This window comes from Loxodonta africana, chromosome 8, assembly GCF_030014295.1.
Source record: "Loxodonta africana isolate mLoxAfr1 chromosome 8, mLoxAfr1.hap2, whole genome shotgun sequence".
Lineage (NCBI taxonomy): Eukaryota > Metazoa > Chordata > Mammalia > Proboscidea > Elephantidae > Loxodonta > Loxodonta africana.
In genome coordinates, this window is record NC_087349.1 from 115,483,288 (window position 1) to 115,504,760 (window position 21,473).

Consider the following 21,473-nt stretch of genomic DNA (forward strand, 5'->3'; position numbering starts at 1 on the left):
ATACTTTGAATATATAAAAATATATATACATTAATTAATACATCATTATTAAATACCACTTTTGGTCAAGGACTTGAGGATGATGACAGTAAAGGCAATTAGTATTGCAGTTTATCATCAATATTTACACCAAAATAGATCAGTAATGCCCAAACAATATATCACAGTGAAATGCTTGATGGGCATTTACACGTGCTAAATAATCCTCAATTAACCATGAATGTAAGTTATTTAGCTAATATACAAAGCACACAGGCTTTTTGCTGCTGGTCACATTAATGCCATCACTTGATCATTTTACTGCCAGATAGATTTAAGTGCTACCAAGTTTATAACATTGCTGTTGTGCGCTGTTGGCCAATTCCAACTCATAGCGACCCTATATGAAAGAGTAGAACTGCCCCATAGGGTTTCCTAGGATGAAATCTTTACCGGAGTAGATCACCAGGTCTTTTTCTTTGTGGAGCAGCTGTTGGATTCAAACCATAGATGTTTTGGTTAGCAACCAAGCGCTTAACCACTGTTCTACCAGGGCTCCTAGTTTACAATGACACCTATATTTTTTTAACAATGTTTTCTCCACTGTTTGAGATTATGACCTTTACCAGCGATACATATTAGGAAAGAAAAGTTGGTGAGGTATGTTCTTTGCAATGGGAAATATAATGCTTGATAAAGCAAATGGAAAGTAATTGTCATGTGGGCCTCTGCTTCGCTCCTTCTCCAGATCCTCCCCCAAAACTGAAAGTTTTGAACTAGCCATGGCCATCGTGGGCTTCTGAGGTCATCAATAATAATCACTGTAGTATCTGCAGGTGCTTAGCAGGCACTGTGCAACAGAAAGCACTTCTGACAAAAGCTAACTGTAGCCACCTGGCTATTTACTTTTAAGTCATAGTCACTGGTGGTTCCCTGTGCTTCTTGTTAACACTGAAGTGAGGAAAAGTCAGATAAGTACTCAAAATGATGCACGGATGCTAAAATACCAGCAATCAAAATAGCCCTGGTGAAAATCTCACATATCAATAATACATTGTGGTTTTAGGAACCTCTGAGCAGCCAGATTATTTTTGTAAACCAAAGTCTTCCAGCAGGCCAAGATGGAATTTTTGGTCAAGTGAATACGGAGGGCCTTATGAGTTGTGACCTGGTGTTGTGTACACAGTATAAGTTGTACATAACCAGGATGTTGGAATCCTTAGGACTTTCTGGGAAGGACATATAAGCCAACAGTTGAAAGATGTGGGAAAACATGAGTGGATTTGAGCATTCTTCGTATTTTTATAATAGCACATATTAGGAAAGAATGGCTTTCATATTGAATACCTGTTTGTAGACTTGGAGCCAGCTAACTGCATGGACAAGATAGTCTTTGGCTTCTGACCACTTGGAATCACAGTCTCCAGGGTGACCCTCTCCACCAGTTTCATCCTCTGATGTGCTGAACAAGGCTGAACACACCATCCACTCTAACAACCTGTCTGTGGGAATCTGGCAAGGGTATGGAAAATATGTACAAGTGAAGCCTTTTTCTAGAACAGTTCTCTCCTAAGAATAATACCATAATCTTACAAAAGTAAATTTTGCTTGGTTGAAGAAGTAATAGGGATCAGGATTGTTGCTTATGAGGTCTATGTAAAGTTACCTTGAAGAGAGGAGGAAAATTAATTACATTTTTCAGGATAATCTAGAATCAATAGGAGCAGCTACTTCTCAAGATCAATGACTAGGGCAGGATATCCTCACACTTGTGCCAAAAGCAAACATGGGCTGACTCGGTTTAACTGATATTTTGTGTTAACAAATTCGCTTTGCTTGGAACAAGGAACAATTTCTTTTCTAAATATCAAAAAAAGATGGAATTGAGAGCTTTCAAATGGAGTTTCTGGGTCACAATTTTAAGCCCTACAGGAGGTGGGTGGTTAATAAAATTGTGTGACGGCAGGCGGGTATGAGATAAGAAGCAAGAAACTGCTTGTATCGCATCCAAGTATGACCCCTGCCCAGTGGACCAGATTCTCCAATGCCACGCCAGCATGTAAGTCAGCAGGCTGTGTGTGGATGGCAGGCCAGCAGCCCACACCCCAGACTAAGACCACAAATTCAGTGGGAGGGGTCAGCATAGCCTCAGACAGGGAAAATGAGACTCCCAGGACACTGAAATACAGAGAGGACAGGAGAGAAGGGGACGTGCAAATCCAAGGGTCAAAAGCAGCTGTATGCACAAAAAACAGTGACAGCATTTAGATGGAAAAGTGCTACCAGAAACTCTTGGGTGTAGGAATGCACAGAGGCCCCAAAGGGAAATAGGTATTTACCCTGCTATATGCCATTCATGTGGGGTGAGTCCCCTAAAAGGAGAAGGTTGCTCTTCTCCAAACATTCAGTAGCTCAAGCCTGACCAAAAAGCTGCAGCAGAAAAACTCTCACCTTGGAGGTGGGGTTTCGAAAAGGGGTCAGTGGACTAAAGGGAGACAGACGTGTAGCTCTTGGATTCTGTGCCATCCAAGGCAAAAGTGCTCACTCATGAGCTGATGTGAAGAAAGGAAACTGCAGATAATATCCCTCCCAGAGCTTCAGGGATATCAGGGGGCCAACTCCTGAGAAGTTGTCTTGGCCAACCTCCACACTGTGCACAGTTTGGAAAGTGTGGTTCAAACCTGGTAAGTCTAGCTGTGGTCCAGAACTTTCACCTCCTAAAGATAATCATCTGTCTGCCTGGAGAAACATGTCATGGGCCACCCCACGCTCCTGCTGCTGCCCCATCTTCCTGTCCAGAAGATGTCTAGTCTTCCTATGCTTCAGACGCTAGTCTTCAGATGATCACCACCCCCCCCCAACCTGACCTGGCCGGTTCCCATTTGTTCCGAGAGCAGTGAAGTGCCCTATTACTTCCAAACTGCCTTTGAGTGCTGGGAAAAATACATAAGGTAGGGGAAAAGTGATAGCAGGGTTCCACTATGTCCAAAGAGCTCAGATTTTAATGGAGAACTCTCCTATCCTCCACTGTCTCCCATTGCCACCACCCGCCCTGTCCTGTACCATATCATTCTACATTCACTGTCGGTGACAAATCAAACATGGGTACCTCCTTTAGTTCAGCTGAATAATTCAGGATTCGTTCTGAGTGAAGTTCATCAAAACCAAATCGGGATTTCAGATCAGACTGGACCAGCTGTGGATTCCACACCATATCCTTCAAGGATAGGTTGTATCCTGACTCTATGAAATAAGAGGATGTTTTATACAGTCAGTTGTTTTAACATTTTGACATGTTCAATGTAATTCAGAAAAACTGCCATCTTTGTTTCAAAAAGCAAAGCAATTGAAGACAAAATACCATTTGGGCTATCAAATAGGAAAAGAGAACAGAAGCTAGTACTCGATACTATTGAAAGTGTGGTGAGATGGCCCATGCTCCCTCGCATAAATGATTGCAAAATTTCTAGATCATAATTTGATAATATATTTCAAAAGCCTTATAAAATTCAAATTAATGAAACCAGTAATTTCATATGTACAAATCTATCTCAGAAACTTATTAAGATACATGAACAAAAATTAATATTTTTTTATTGATAGGTGCCATCGAGTCATTTCCAACTCATAGCAACCTTATGTATAAAAGAATGAAACATTGCCCTATCCTGTGCCATTTTAACAATCATTGCTATGTTTGAGCTCATTGTTGCAGCCACTGTGTCAATCCATCTCTTTGAAGGTCTTCCTCTTTTTCACTAACTGCATACTTTACTAAGCATGATGTCCTTCCCCAGGCACTGGTCCCTGTTAATAACAGGTCCAAAGTACTTAACACCAAGTTACACCATCCTTCTAAGGAGCATTTTGGCTGTACTTCTTCCAAGACAGATTTGTTCGTTCTTCTGGCAGTCCATGGTATATTCAGTGTTTCTTTGCCAACACCATAATTCAAAGGCGTCAATTCTTCTTCAGTCTTCCTTATTCATTGTCCAGCTTTTGCATGCATACAAAGGTGATTGAAAATACTATGGCTTGGGTCAGGCATACATACCTTAGTCCTCAAGGTGGTATCTTTGCTTTTTAACAATTTAAAAGTCTTTTGCAGCAGATTTGCCCAATGCAATACGTCCTTTGATTTCATGACTGCTGCTTACATAGTTGTTGATTGTAGGTTCAAATAAAATAAAATCCTTAACAACTTCAATGTTTCTTCCATTTATCATGATGTTTCTTGTTGGTCCAATTGTGAGGATTTTTTGCTTTCTATATGTTAAAATGTAATCTATACTGAAGGTTGTAGCCTTTGAGCTTCATCAGTAAGTGCTTCAAGTCCTCTTCACTTTCAGCAAGCAAGGTTGTGTCATCTGCATGTCACGGGTTGTTTATGAGTCTTCCTCCAATCCCAATGCCAGGTTCTTTATCATATAGTCCAGCTTCTCAGATTGTTTGCTCAACATACAGATTGAATAAGTATGGTGAAAGGATACCACCTGGTCGCAAGATTTTCCTGACTCTAAACCAGTTGTTCCATTCAAACAACTGTCTCTTGGTCTATGTACAGGTTCCACTTGAGCACAGTTAAATGTCCTGGAATTCTTGTTCTTCACAATGCTATCCATAATTTGTTATGATCCATGCAGTTGAATCCTTTGCATAGTCAATAAAACACAGGTAAACACCTTCCTGGTAGTTCCCGCTTTCAGCCAAGGTCCATCTGACATCAGCAATGATGTCCCTCGTTCCACATCCTCTTCTGAATCCAGCTTGAATTTCTGGCAGTTTCCTTTCAAAGTAATGCTTTAACCTTTTTAAAATTATCTTCAGCAAAATCTTAATTGCAAGTGATATTAATGATATTGTTCAATAATTTCTGCATTCTGTTAGATCACCTTTCTTTGGAATGGGCACAAATATGCATGTCTTCCAGTTGGTTGGCCAGGTAGCTATCTTCAAAACTTCATGGCATAGACAAGTGGGCACTTCCAGGGTTACATCTGTTGGCTGGAACATCTTAACTCCTGGAGCCATGTTTTTTTGCCGATGTCTTCGGTGCAGCTGGATTTCTTCCATCAGTACAATGGGTTCTTAATGATATACTACCTCCTACTCTACTCTGTCCTGTAGGGTCACTATGAGTTGGAATTGACTCGACAGCACTGGGTTTTTTTTGGGTAAAATGGTTGAACATTGACCGATTATTTTTGACAGAGTGATTGTATGTATTCCTCCTACCTTTTTTTGATGCTTCCTGCATCATTCAATATTTTACCCACAGAATTGTCAGCATTGCAACTCAAGTCTTGAATTTTTCCTTCAGTTCTTTCAGCTTGAGAAATGCCAAGCATGTTCTTCTCTTTTGGTCTTCTATCTCCAGGTCTTTGCACATTTCATTATAATACTTCACTTAGTCTTATCAAGCCTTTGAAATCTTCTGTTCAACTCTTTTACTTCATTATTTCTTCCATTCGTTTTAGCTAACCTATGTTCAAGAACAATTTTCAGAGTCTCTTCTGACATCCATTTGGGTCCTTTCTTTCTTTCTTGTCTTTTTAATGACCTCTTGTTTTCTCCATGTATGATGTCCTTGATGTCATCCGACAACTTGCCTGATCTTCAGTCATTAGTGTTCAGTGTGCCAAATCTGTTCTTAAGATGGACTCTAAGTTCAGGTGGGATATACTCAAGGTCATACTTTGGCTCTCTTGGGTTTGGTTTAATTTCCTTCAGCTTCAGCTTGAACTTGCACATAAGCAGTTGATGGTCTGTTCCGCAGTTGGCTCCTGGCCTTGTTCTGACTGATGAATTGAGTATCTCCATCATCTTTCTCCACAGATGTATTTGATTTGATTCCTATGTATTTCATCTGACAAAGTCCATGTGTATAGTCACCATTAATGTTGCTGAAAAAAGGAATTTCTAATGAATAGGTCATTGGTCTTGCAAAATTCTGTCAGGAAATCTCCAGCATTGTTTCTATCACCAAGATCCTATTTTCCAACTACTGATCCTTCTTCTTTGCTTTGAACTTTCATATTCCAATCAACATTAATTACCAATGCATCTTGATTGCATGTTTTATCAATTTCAGACTGCAGAAGTTGATAAAATCTTCAATTTCTTTTTCTTTGGCCTTAGTGTTTAGTGCATAAATTTGAATAATAGTCATATTAACTAGTCTTCCTTGTAAGAGTATGGATGTTTTCCTATCACTGACAGTGTTGTATTTTAGGATAGATCTTGAAATGTTCTTTTTGACAATGAATGTGACACCATTCCTCTTCAATTTGTCATTCCTGTCATAGTAAACCATATGATTGTCTGATTCAAGATGGCCAATACCAGTCTATTTCAGCTCACTAATGCCTAGGACATTGACCTTCAAGCATTTCATTTCATTTTTAACAATTTCCAATTTTTCTAGACCATTCTACTTACATTGCCTGTTTCATTTATTGATGGCTGCTTGCAGCTGTTTGCTCTCATTTTGAGTTGTGCCACATCAACAAATGAAGGTTCCAAAAGCTTGACTCCATCATCACCATTAAGGTCGACTCAATTTTGAGGAGGCAGTTCTTACCCGGTCATATTTTGAGTGACTTCCAACCTGAGGCACTCGTCTTCCGGCACTATATCAGACAACGTTCTACTGCCATTAATAAGGTTTTTACTGGTCAATTTTTTTTTTTTTTTGGAAGTAGATCACCAGGTCCTTCTTCCTATTCTGTGAGTGGAAGCTCCACTGAAACCTGTCCACTATAGGTGACACTGCTGGTATTTGAAATATCGGTGGCATAGCCTCTAGCAAAATAGCAACATGCAAGCCACCACAGTAAGATAATCTGACAAACAAGTGGTGGAAAAATTGATATACAATGATGTTATTCCATTAGCTTTAAAATGATTAAATATTGAAAACCCTCTAAGCATCTAGCGACAGGGAAAAGGATAAATTATGGTGTATTCAAAACAAAATACTGTGGAGTCTTTAAAACTGTGTTTCCAGAGATGATTTAAAGTCATAGGAAAATGTCCCCCTAAGAGAAGGACAGCAGGGGTGGGTTTTAAGAGAAGGAATCATGATATAAAACTCACAATCTACCCAATCAACTCAACAACATCAGCTAAAAGTGGCACAGCCTAAATAAAAGCCCAAGACTCCCAAGGTTTGACAAAATCTCTCGGGAATATAACCTAGCAATTGAAACATAAATTCCAAGGTGAAACTTTATCTAAAACTCAGCAACTAGATAGTTTAACAGTGTGATTCACAATCATCTCCTAAGTGCCTGCACTTGCCTAGCGATGTAAAACCATTTTCACATACATGGTCTCATGTAATCCTTAAATGTCTGAAATCTATAGAAAAGGTATAATCATACCATTTACAAAGAATAACTAAGTCAAAGAGGGTTTCAGGAATTTACTAAAGATAGGACAGAAACCAGACTCTTAGTTTACAGTCTTATTTTCTTTGCATGGCATCCTGGGAAAGAAAAAGATTGATTCTAATGTTTAAACTATCATTTATTTTATGTTGAAGATGTACCAGGACCTAGGCTACATTTCCCATGTGAGGCCTGTTCTCTAGAAACGCTATAAGTCAGGTACTGTTGTTATCCCCTTTTTAGAGAGAAGGAAGCTAACATTTAAAGTCATTAAGGTGACACCCTGAATTTAGTCATTTAGGGTCCCATTCACTTGAATGTAAAGAAAACAATAGTCTTCACAACTGGACCAATAAGCAACATCATGATAAATGGAGAAGAAATTGAAATTGTCAATTACTTCATTCTACTTGGATCAACAATCAACATCAGTGGAAGAAGCAGTCAAGAAATCAAATGATGTATTTCATTGGGCAAATTTGCTGCAAAAAAAAAAAAAAAAACAACTCTTTAAAGTTTTAAGGAGTAAAGGTGTCATTTTGATGAATAAGGTGTGCTTGACCCAAGCCATGGTCTTTTCAATCACCTCATATGCATAAGAAAGTTGGATAATGAAAAAGGAATACAGAATTGATGCATTTGAACTGTAGCATTGGCAAAGAATATTGAATATACTGTGGACTGCCAGAAGAGCAAAAAAATACATATATATATATGTATATGTATATAGTCTTAGAAGAAATACAACCAGAATCTTCCTTAGAAGTGAATATTGAGAGACAACTTGCTTACTTTAAACGTGTCATTGGGAAAGACCACTTGCTAGAAAAGGACATCATGTTTGCTAGAGGGCCAATGAAAATGAGGGAAACCCTCAATAAGATGGATTGACACAATAGCCATGATACTAGACTCAAACATACCAATGATCGTGAAGATGACACAGAACAGGTCGATGTTTCTTTCTATTATACATAAGGTTGCCATGAGTCAGAGTAGACTCGATGGCAAGTAACAACAACAAGGTATTATTTCTAGCTTAAACTATGATTCAAACTCAGACAATCTAATTCCAAAACTTGACTTCTGACCACTAATCTTTCCTGCTCTCAGAATGGGCTGGAATTATCCAAAGGTTTCCAAAAAGAAGAGAAAAAAAAAATAGTAACATCAAGTCTATGAATGGGTATATAACTATAAAGTAATTGTTAATATATGAAAGAAAACTTAGATTCTGAAATTCATTGTTTAATAACAGAGTCAAGAATATGCTGATTAACAATTTCAATGAATATAATGTGACTTGGCTCACTGACATGATCCATTCCTTTCCCTTGACACTGCAATCTGCTCTTTTGGCAAAAGAATTTTTTTCTCAGAAACAAGAGAAACGAAGGCCATTTTGAGTTGCCTTGAGAACTGTGTTTCGTAATAGTATTCATTCTCTGACTTACTGACAAGTTGGTAGAAAATAGCTTATTTTAATGACATTCTTAGCTGTAATTACATTTGCAATTGTAAAGTAAATAAATTGTTTAATTTGGATGATATACAAAAATTTACCAACCAACCAACCCGCTGCCATAGAGTCAATTCCAACTCATAGCAACTCCATAGGGTTTTCAAGGCTGTAAATCTCTATGGAATAGACTGCAACATCTTTATCCCACAGAGCTGCTAGTGGTTTCGAACTGCAGAGCTTTTAGTTAGCAGTCAATTGCTTTAACCACTCCTTGTACAAAAACTTAGGCTTCCAAATAAGTTTATATAACCTGAGGTCATTAGGCAGATATCAATGAACTCTTTTTTGTGTTTCTCACCCCACTTCTGGATTTTAAGATTTCTAAGCAATTAATCTAAGGTGAAAAACAAGTTAAATATTAATGACCTACATGCTGGCTTCTCTCTAACAGAATGAACAGAGAAAGCTTTTCTCACTATGGGGGTCTTCCCTATACGGGAACAAAAAGAAACTGGGGCTGGGTGGAAGGTGAAGTGGGGTTGGTATCATGTTAGGTTATTCCTTAGAGAAAAAAAAATCTGAGAATCTAAAAACATTAGGGCTGGAATGGGCTAAAAAAGATATTTCTGTAAGTAACTCTTTCATTATAAATGTTAGGAAACTGAAACCTGGAAAGTAGTTAAGAGATCTCATAATAAAGTAAGTAAATAGCCAAGTAAGGATTTGATCCCTGGGCTCATGACCTACAGGCTTGCCTGCCTCCATTCCACCCTTCACACCTTCCCAGGAGTATCAATATCTTTCTATAAAAAGAAAAAAAAATCCTCTTGTCACCGAGTTGATTCTGACTCATAGTGACCCTATAGGACAGAGCAAAACCACCCCATATGGTTTCTAAGGAGCAGGTGGTGGATTTGAACTGCCAACCATTTGGTTAGCAGCTGATCTCTTAACCACTGTGCCACCAGAGCACTATAATACAGCTCTAATTGTATTGCTGTAATAGTCTTTGTGATCTGGACCAGGCTCCCTTCCCAGGCTCTCTCCTGCCATCACCCACTGTACTCCACCCACACTGAAGGTCAAACACCCAGAGCTCCCTCTTACCTCCTGGTACTGACACATAGGCATTGGTGCCCTGTTCTCTTTGGTGAAGTCTAACTCATCCTTCAAAACTCCTCCTTGAAGCTTTTCCTGAGAAAGATACCAGATCCCTACTCCATGGCCTCTGTTTTTTTCTTTATTGGCACGTTTCTCCCCTAACTAAACATGAGTTCCCTGAAAGCAGGAAGCATGTCTTATTCAGATTTTTATTCCCGCTGTCTGGGACAGTGTTTGGTTTATAGAAAGTGCTCAGTAAGTGTTTACTGAATGAGAAAATGAATAAATGGATGGATGGAAGGATGAATGGATGGATGAATTCTAGTTCCAAATGTTTTCTCCCTGTATTTCCCTCAGAGAAAGAGATGGAGAAAAGGAAAAAGAGAAAGAGGGAATTAAAAGTAAAAGGTTCCAGTCAAGTTGATAGTTTGGGAAATAATATACTGATTTGAGAAAAGAGCTAGATAATTCCATTCCTTCTCCCATGGAAGAGCTTCTTATTCAAGTCCACATCAACCTGCCTCCTCTCATTAGCTTTACTGTCTGTTAATATTTCCTCCTATTAAGGGTTCAGGAGAGAGAAAAGATTAAAATCACAGAACCAGTGATATGTCTAATCTTAGAAAATATCAAGTTAGAGAATGTTTAAATCCGTTTGTTTATTAAAACTCATTTTTACTAGCAATGACTGCAGAATTTCAACCATGGTAGAAAATAAGCCAAAATCAATTTTAATTTAACCATTTTGATCTAGTCCTATCTACTCTTAACACAAATAATTGATTCTTCTTTGTATTTGATATTTTTTCCACAGTATTTTTATTGACAAAATTCAATTGAATACATTTTTTTTGTAGTACAGGTCTGCTAGTGAGAAGACTGGAATTCTTTTGGAGGGGAATAACATTTCTCTTAATTGGGGTTCAAAGTTAGTGTTTCCTATCATCAAATTGATCACAAATGTTTATCTGTAAAAACCATTTTTAACTCATGAAGTCTTATAAAAATAGTTACGTAGTTTGCCAGCCACAGATCCATTTGTTTAACTCTTTGTCTGTACTACATTTTGAGATCTGAGACCTGTCGTGGAACTTATTCATCTTTGAATTCTTTAGCAGCACATTACCTGGCACACCGTAAACGTTTAGCAACTATTTTTTTTAACTATGGTACAAATATATATGGCAAAACATTTGTCATTTCAACATTTTTATAGGGACAATTCGGTGACATTAAGAACATGCATTATGTTGTGCAGCCATCACCATAGCATTTGATATTTTAATTAGTTCCCTCTTTTGAACAGCATTTTAGCTATATGTGGATTGTCAAACAATTTAAATAATGAATCATTTAAAAATTGGCAATAGCTATACAGTTCCCTTACCAGTGACTGCTACTCCATGTTCCTGCAGAAATGTCAGTGTGGAAATGGTCACGTTTAGTATAGACTCAAAAACCTTGGAGAGTGTGTGGTTGAATGGCAGCCAATCTAAATCTTCTAGGGATGTTAAGGAACTAGGGAAAAAAAAAAGCAGAATGAATTAGTGGTTAGCAAAACAATTTAGCATCAATTCCACGTTTATTTACATCCTACCTATTGGGCTCCCATTCCTGTATGAGGAGTAGCTGGACCATTTATACCTCCGTGGTGATTATGGCTTTAAATGCAACCCAAAACCCCTGGACAAGGGCCTAACTGTAAGAGTTAGAACCCTCCCTTGGAACACTTGAGAACTTTGGCCAACTCCCTTTTTTTTTTTTTGATAGAAGACTCGACTGGGGTTTGCTCACCCATAGATCTTTCTTAGGCTCCAGCTGGGTTTTTCCTGTCCCAGACAGGCAGCCTATGAGGCCAGCCAGGTTGTGAAGTGTTGTTTTCCCAGAAAACAAATGAACAATCAGACTTGCTGCTTCAAAATTCAGATAATCAGTGTAATGCTTGGAGGGCAATGTCTTGAAATGCCATGTACACCAATCACTCCATTCTCTCTTAACCCATGGATCCAAATATGGGTAGGTTCAATTAGTGATTTCTAAGCTGCATTTCATAGAGCAAGAGGCTTCAGGGGATCTACATGTATGTGGTTTTATCATTTTTTTTAACATATGTCCATTTTATAAATAATTTTGCTAAAAATTATAAATTAGAAAAATACATTCAAAGTTGGTATATAACTCAATTTTAGCAATATGAGACCAACTATACATAAGTTGTACTTCCAAATAGATTGTTTCCTTGTATCTTCTTATTAAATAAACTCTGTCAAGTCATTTTTGTGTAACTGAAAAATTTCCCATGAGTACAAGATGTACCATTGAAAACTGGTGCCACTTGCAAATACTTATCTCTATAAATGCAGATCTGATGTCTTGTCAATAAAATTGATGCTAAAGCGATATGGGACAATTAACACATTACTTTCTGATTTCACATTGTTTCTCTCTCAAAATGGCTGTATTCTCATTGTCCACCCTAATATCTCCAAGAATACAAATGAGGCAACTAGCTATGTTCAAAGATATGAGTTATGACTTAAGCTAACAAACTGCCAATACTGTTTCACTTGCCTACATTGACAAATACACCTTTAGAACAACTTGAAGACTGGCTTCAAAGTTAGAATTTGTGGTGGTTCAAAGAGCACCAACCCCAGCCCTCAGCCCATCCCTCCCCTCACTCCCACCTACCTATTGTATTCTTCCTTAAGCCCTTGACACAACCCTGTACCTCAGGGGATTCATTTGCACATATGTGGGCTTTCCAGCTTGCACAGTCAAGTACCAATCTCATCCCCCTACTTCTTCCTTCTGCCAACAGCTGCAGCTGACTCTCAATCATCCCTCAGGTCTAGCTATGCACATACTAGAGATAAGATCTACAAGGAAAGAGGTCTGCACAAGCTCTGGAAGTAGACTCAGGGTCACTGGGGCAGGGAATTCCAAGGTGAAGGGAAGTCAGAGGAGGCAGGAGCTCTGTGGACACATCATCTTAGCCCCATGGACAACTCCCTGATCCATGAGCAAAGGGCTCCCTTACCCTGGTCTAACGGCAGAGCTGATTGGTCTCAGTGACAGCAGTTATAGTAACAGATATAATCTGAAAACAATATCAACTTTTACTAATAAAATGAAATAGATTTACACAAAAGTATTCAATTAGGGGGGGAAAATACCTTGCTGCTGAAAATGTGTGAAAGTCACCTTGGGAAGGCATCCTCACAAAGGTGATTTCCATGTGATATGTATTATTCAAGACCACTGTTTAACTTACTGAATTGTAAAACGGAAACAACTGAACTGATCTATTCCAGCTGATATTTTGGGCAACTACACACAGTTTATTAAGAAAACAGTTTAAATTCTTATATCCATGTCATGTCCCTAATAGTGAAAAATTTAGAAACCATCAAAGGTTCAACACTAGAACTATTAACTAAATGATAGCATACAGTACTTTACCATCTGGAATACTTTGTACCCATTAAAAAAAGATCATGCGAAGACTACAGGAGCATATGAAATGTTAATGCTATCCTGTTAAATTTTGGAAATAAAGGGAAATATGCTCTGGACAATGTTACTGCACTATGTAAAATACTTATATAGATAGATGAGGAATGATGTTGTTTGTAAAATTCCAGTCATTTCAGGGAGACCATACCATGAGTGTTTTTCTTCTTTCGTCAAACATTTCCTTAGAGCCTGTACCACACACTTGATGACCACCTACCTGGACACACGAGCTGAATCCATACAAGAAAAGTGAATGAACTCCTAGGCTTATATGCCTGATAACAGCTCTAGCCATCTGGTGACAGGATGTTAGAGCTTCAAAGGCAAAAATAATCAAGCTAGCTCACTCAAGCAACCTATTTGGGCATATTAAAACAAAACAAAGCAAGAAGCTAAGATACAGTAAGCAAACATAAAATAAACTAATACAATAACTTATAGATGGCATGGAAACAACAGTCAATATCAAATCACATAAAAAAGCAGACCATGATTGCTTCAACAAGCACTCAACAAAGAAACAAGGGATCTTCTGAATAAAGGTGCCTTCCTGAAATTACCAGATGCAGAATACAAAAAGATCAATACACAGAACTCTTGAAGACATCAGGAAGGAGATCAGGCAATACGCAGAACAAGCCAAGGAACACACACATAAAGCAGTTCAAGAAATTAAAAAGTTTATTCAAGAACATAATGAAAAATTTAACAAGCTGCAAGAATCCATAGAGAGACAGCAATCAGAATTCAGAAGATTAACAATAAAACTACAGAATAAGACAACTCAATAGAAACTAAGAGGAGAAGAATTGAAGACGTGGAAGGAAGAATTAGTGAGACAGAACATAAAACACTTGGCACAAATGTACTTGAAGAAAAATCAGACAAAAGAATTTAAAAAAATGAAGAAACCCTAAGAATCATGTGGGACTCTATCAAGAGAAATAGCCTAGGAGAGATAGGAGTACCAGCACAGGGAGGGATAACTGGAAATACAGAGAAAATGTTTGAAGATTTGTTGGCAAAAATCTTCCCTGATATCGTGAAAGATGAGAAGATATTTACTCAAGATGCTCACTGAACTTCACATAAGGTAGATCTCAAAAGAAAGTCATCAATGAATATTATAGTCAAACTTGCCAAGACAAAAGATAAAGAGAGAATTTTAAGAGCAGCTAGGGATAAACAAAAACTCACCTACAAAGGAGAGTCAATAAGAATAAGCTCAGACTACTTGGTAGAAATGACACAGGCAAGAAGGCAAGACGATCATGTGTATAAAGCACAGGAGGAAAAAAAATTGCCAGCCAAGGATCATATATCCAGTAAAACTGTCTCTCAAATGTGAGGTGAAATTAGGACATTTCCAGATAAACAGAAGTTTAGGGAATTCGTAAAAACCAAACCAAAACTACAAGAAGTACTAAAGGGAGTTCTCTGGTTAGAAAGTCACTAATATCAGATATCAACTCAAGACTAGAACACAAGACAGAGGAACCAGATGTTAACCCAGATAGGGAAATCACAAAAATAAATCAAGATAAAAAAAATGCTCAAAACAGAGAAACAGGGATGTCATTACGTAAAACAAGACAACATTAAAACAATAAAGAGGGACTAAGAAACATAGTCATAGATCATTCACATGGACAGGAAGACAAGGCGATATAAAGAAATAAAAGTTAGGTTTAAACTTAGAAAAATAGGGGTAAATATTGAGGTAACCACAAAGGAGACTATCTTACTCACCAAAATAAAATACAAGAAAAAAATAGAGACTCAGCAGAAACTAAATCAACAACAACAAATAAGAGGAAAAGCTAATACATAAACTACTCAGCACAAAAAATTAAGTGGGAAAAAGAAACTGTCAACAGCACATAAATAAAGACATCAAAATGACAGTACTAAACTCATACCTATCCATAATTATAAAAAATATATATATATTATGCTGAATGTAAATGGACTATGGACTAAAGGCACCAATAGACAGAGAGTGACAGAATGGATTAAGAAACACGATCCATCTATATGCTACCTAAAAGGGACACACATTAGACTTAGAGACACAAACAAACTAAAACTCAAAGGGTGGAAAAAAATATATCAAGCAAACAACAATCAAAAAAGAGCAGTAGTGGCAATATTAATTTCTGACAAAATAAAGTTTAAAGTTAAATACTCCACAAAGGATAAGGAAGGACAGTATGTAATGATTAAAGGGGCAATATACCAAGAAGATATAACCGTATTAAATATTTATGCACCCAGTGACAGAGCTGCAAGATACATAAAACAAACTCTAACAGCACTAAAAAGTGAGATAGACGGCTCCACAGTTATAGGAGGAGACTTCAACACACCACTTTCGGTGAAGGATAGGACTTCCAGAAAGAAGCTCAATAAAGACACAGAAGATCTAAATGCCACAATCAACCAACCTGACCTCATAGACATATATAGAACAGTCCATCAAACAGCAGCCAAGTATACATTCTTTTCTAGTGCACATGGAACATTCTCTAGATTAGACCACATATTAGGTCATAAAGCAAGCCTTAGTAGAATCCCAAACATCGAAATATTACAAAGCATCTTCTCTGACCATAAGGCCATAAAAGTGGAAATCAATAACAGGAAAAGCAGGAAAAAGAAATCAAACACTTGGAAACTGAACGATACTCTGCTCAAAAACGACTAGATTATAGAAGACATTAAGTATTGAATAAAGATATTCATAGAATTCAATGACAGTGAAAACACTTCCTATCAGAACTTTTGGGACTCAGCTAAAACAGTGCTCAGTGGTTAATTTAAATCAATAAGCGCACACATACAAAAAGAAGAAAGGGCCAAAATCAAAGAATTATCCCTACAACTTAAACAAGTAGGAAGAGAGCAACAAAAGGAACCCTCAGTCAACAGAAGAAAGCAAATAATAAAAATTAGACCAGAAATAAATGAAATAGAGAACAGAAAAACAACTGAAAGAGTTAACAAGAACAAAAGCTGGTTCTTGGAAAAAATTAACAAAATTGATAAACCATTGGCCAAACTTACAAAAGAAAAACAGGACAGGAAGCAAATAACCTAAATAAGAAAAGAGATAGGTGATATTACAACAGACCCAAATGAAATTAAAAGCATCGTATCAGATTACTACGAAAACCTGTACTCCAAAAAAAAATTGAAAACCTAGAAGAAATGGATGAATTTCTAGAAACACACTACCTACCTAAACTAACACAGAGGCACAAGAACTAAATAGACTCATAACAGAGGAAGAGATTGAAAAAGTAATCAAAATCTCCCAACATATAAAAAGCCCTTGCCCAGACAGCTTCACTGGACAGTTCTACCATACTTTCAGAGAAGAGGTAACACCATTACTACTAAAGGTATTTCAGAGCATAGAATAGGATGGAATACTCCCATTCTGTGGAGCCAGCATATCTCTGATATCAAAACAAGGTAAAGACATCATAAAAAAAGAAAATTACAGACCAATATCCCTCATGAACTTAGATGCAAAAATCCTCAACAAAATTCTAGCCAATAGAATTCAACAACACATCAAAAAAATAATTCACCATAACCAAGTGGGATTCATACAGGTATGCAGGGATGGTTCAATATTAGAAAAACCATTCATGTAATCCATCATACAAATAAAAGATAAGAACCACATGATCTTATCAATTCATGCAGAAAAGGCATTTAACAAAGTCCAACACCCATTCATGATAAAAATTCTCAGCAAAATAGGAATAGAAGGAAAATTCCTCAACATAATAAAGGGCATTTATACAACAGCAAGGGCCAACATCATCCTAAATGAAGAGAATCTGAAAGCATTCCAATTGAGAATGGTAACCAGACACAGATGCCCTTTATCGCTGCTCTTATTCAACATTGTGCTGGAGGTCCTAGCCAGAGCAAATAGGCTAGATGAAGAAATAAGGTCATCCAGATTGGTAAGCAAGAAATAAAAGTATCTCTATTTGCAGATGACATGATCTTATACACAGAAAACCCTAAGGAATCCTCCAGAAAACTACTGAAGCTAATAGAAGAGTTCAGCAGAGTATCGGGATACAAGATAAACATACAAAAATCAGTTGGATTCCTCTACACCAACAAAAAGAACATCGAAGAGGAAATCACCGAATCAATACCATTTACAGTAGCCCCCAAGAAGATAAAATACTTAGGAATAAATCTTACCAGAGACATAAAAGACCTATACAAAGAAAACTGCAAGACACTACTGCAAGAAAACAAAAGAGACCTACATAAGAGGAAAAACATACCTTGCTCATGGATAGGAAGACTTAACATTGTAAAAATACCTGTTCTACCAAAAGCGATCTATACATACAATGCAATTCCTATCCAAATTCCAATGACATATTTTAATAAGATGGAGAAACAAATCACCAACTTCATATGGAAAGAAAAAAAGGCCTCCGATATTAAAGCATTACTGAAAAAGAAGAAAAAAGTGGGAGGACTTACTCTACCTAATTTTAGAACCTGTTATCCTGCCACAGTAGTCAAAAGAGCCTGGTACTGGTACAACAACAGATACATAGACCAATGGAACAGAATTGAGAATCCAGATAAATCCATCTACACATGAGCAGCTGATACTTGACAAAGGCCCAAAGTCTGTTAAAGGGCGAAAAGACAGTCTCTTTAACAAACGGTGCTGGCATAACTGGATATCCATCTGCAAAAAATGAAACAAGACCCATACCTCACACCATGCACAAAAATGAACTCAAAATGGATCAAATACCTAAATATAAAATCTAAATCGATAAAGATCATGGAAGAAAAAATAGGGGCAATGCTAGGATCCCTAATACATGGCATTAACAGAATACAAAACATTATTAACAATGCAGAAACACCAGAAGAGAAACTAGGTAACCGGGAGCTCCAAAAAAATCAAACACCTATGCTCATCTAAACACTTCACAAAAAGAGTAAAAAGATTACCTAAAGATTTGGAAAAAGTTTTTAGCTATGACATTTCAGATCAGAACCTGATCTCTAAAATCTGCATGATACTGCCAAAACTCAACTATAAAAAGATAAAAACCCCAATTAAAATAATGGGCAAATGATATGAACAAGCACTTCACTAAAGAAGACATTCAGGTAGCTAACAGATACATGAGGAAATGTTCACGATCATTAGCTATTAGAGACATGCAAATCAAACTACAATGAGATTCCATCTCACACCAACAAGGCTTGCATTAATCCAAAAAACACAAAATAATAAACCTTGGAGAGGTTGTGGAGAGACTGGAACACTCATGCACTGCTGGTGGGAATGTCAAATGGTACAACTACTTTGGAAATCGATTTGGCACTTCCTTAAAAAGCTAGAAATAGAACTACCATATGATCCAGGAATCCCACTCCTTGGAATATATCCTAGAGAAATAAGAGCCTTTACATGAACAAATACATGCACATCCATGTTCATTGCCGCACTGTTTACAATAGCAAAAAGATGGAAGCAACCAAGGTGCCCATCAATGGATGAATGGATAAATGAATTATGGTATATTCACACAATGGAATACTATGCATGCATAAAGAACAATGATGAATCTGTGAAACACTTCATAACATGGAGGAATCTGGAAGGCATTATGCTGAGTGAAATTAGTAGCAAAAGGACAAATACTGCATTAGACCACTATTATAAGAACTTAAGAAATAGTTTAAACGGAGAAGAAAATATTCTTTCATGATTACGAGAGTGGGGAGGGAGAGAGGCAGAGGGTTATTCATTAATTAGGTAGTAGACAAGAACTATTTTAAGGGAAAGACAACACACAATGCAAGGAGATGTCAGCACAACTGGACTCAACCAAAAGCAAAGAAGTCTCCTGAATAAACTTAACCCTTCGAAGGCCAGCATAGCAGGGGCGGGGTTTGGGGACCATGGTTTCAGGGGACATCTAAGTCAATTGTCATAATAAAATCTGTTAAGAAAACATTCTGCATCCCACTTTGGAGAGTGGCATCGGGGGTCTTTAATGCATGCAAGAGGCCTTCTATGATGCATCAATTGGTCTCAACCAACCTGGAGCAAAGGAAAATGAAGAACACCAAGGACACAAGGTAATTATGAGCCCAAGAGACAGAAATGGCCACATAAACCAGAGACTATATCAGCCTGAGACCAGAAAAACTAGATGGTGCCCGGCTACAACCAATGACTGCCTTGGCAGGGAACACAACAGAGAACCCCTGAGGGAGCAGGAGAGCAGTGGGGTACAGACCCCAAATTCTCATAAAAAGACCAGACTTAATGGTCTGACTGAGACTGAAAGGACCCCAGAGGTCATGGTCCCCAGACCTTCTGTTAGCCTAAGACAAGAACCATTCTCAAAGCCAACTCTTCAGACAAGGATTGGACTGGACTATGGAATATAAAATGATACTGGTGAGGAGTGAGCTTCTTGGCTCAAGTAGACACATGAGACTATGTGGACAGTGCCTGTCTGGAGGGGAAATGAGAGGGCAGAGGGGGTCAGAAGCTGGTTGAATGGACACTAAAATAGAGAGTGGAGAGAAGGAGTGTGCTGTCTCATTAAGGCGAGAGCAACTAGGAGTATATAGCAAGGTGTATATAAATTTTTGTAGGAGAGACTGACTTGATTTGTAAACTTTCACTTAAAGCACAATCAAAATCAAAAAAAAAAAAAGTTAGGAGGGGAAGGCCAAGCCAATACAATGCCATAGACAGACACATCATGTCAACCCTCTGCAGCGAAGACCCGGAAAACTAAGTGTTATGGATTGGATTGTGTCCCCAAAAAACGTGTGTCAACTTGACTAGGCTATGATTCCCAGTATTATACAGTTGTCTGCCATTTTGCAATCTGATGTGACTGTTCTCTGTGATTAGTCTATGTGTTGTAAATCCTAATTCCCTATGATGGAGCCCTGGAGGCACAGTGGTTAAGAACTAACTAGAAGCTTGGCAGTCTGAATCCTCCTGCTGCTCTTTGGAAACTGTATGGGACAGTTCTATTTTTTTCCTTTAGGGTTGCTATAAGTCAACTTCATAGACATATGCAGAACACTCCACTCAACAGCAGCAAAGTATACATTCTTTTCCAAAGCCCATGTAACATTCTCCAGAAAAGACCAATTTTAGGCCACAAAGAAAGCCTTAACTAGATCCAAAACATCAACATTATACAAAGGATCTTCTCTTATCACTATGCCATAAAAGTGGAAATCAGTAACAGAAACAGCAAGGGAAAAAAATCAAATACATGGAAACTGAACAACACCTTGATTAAAGATGGAATAAAAAAATTCAGAGTCTAATGACAATGAAAACACATCTTACCAAAACTCTTCAAACACAGCAAAAGCAGTGCTTAGAGGTCAATTTATAGCAATAAATGCACACATCAAAAAAGAAGAAAGGGCCAAAATAAAGTCATTAACACTACAACTTGAACAAATAGAAAGAGAACAGCTCTTGGGCACCAGAAGAAAGGAAATAATAAAGTTAGAGGAGAAATAAATGAAATAGAGAATAGAAAAACAATTGATAGAATCAACAAAACCAAAAATTAGTTCTTTGAAAAAGATCAACAAAATCGACAACCCATTGGCCAAACTGACAAAAGAAAAACAGGAGAGGAAGCAAATAACCTGAATAACAAATGAGACGGGTGATATCACAACATACCCAACTGAAATAAAAAGGATCATAATAGATACTGTGAAAAACTGTACTCCAACAAATTTGAAAAGCTAGAGGAAATGGATAAATTTCTTGAAACATACTACCTACTTAAACTAACACAAACTGAGGCAGAAAAAATAAACAGACCCTTAACAAAAGAAGATATGAAGAGGTAATTAAGAAGAACTCCCAACAAAAAATATGCCCTGACCCGATGGTTTCACTGCAGAATTCCATGAAACTTTCAGAGAAAATCTAACGCCAACACTACTCAAGTTTTTTGGAGGACAGAAAATGA

At 37.6% G+C, this 21,473-nt stretch overlaps 1 protein-coding gene across 1 annotated transcript in view; it reads right to left on the bottom strand.

Annotated features, from left to right (window-relative positions):
* Positions 1-21,473, bottom strand: part of ABCA13 (ATP binding cassette subfamily A member 13) — a 572,876-nt gene that overhangs the window by 482,431 nt on the left and 68,972 nt on the right. The window contains 3 exon segments of the mRNA XM_064290236.1: positions 1,327-1,491; positions 3,089-3,222; positions 11,318-11,448. Of these exon segments, the coding sequence (XP_064146306.1) occupies positions 1,327-1,491; positions 3,089-3,222; positions 11,318-11,448 (430 nt within the window).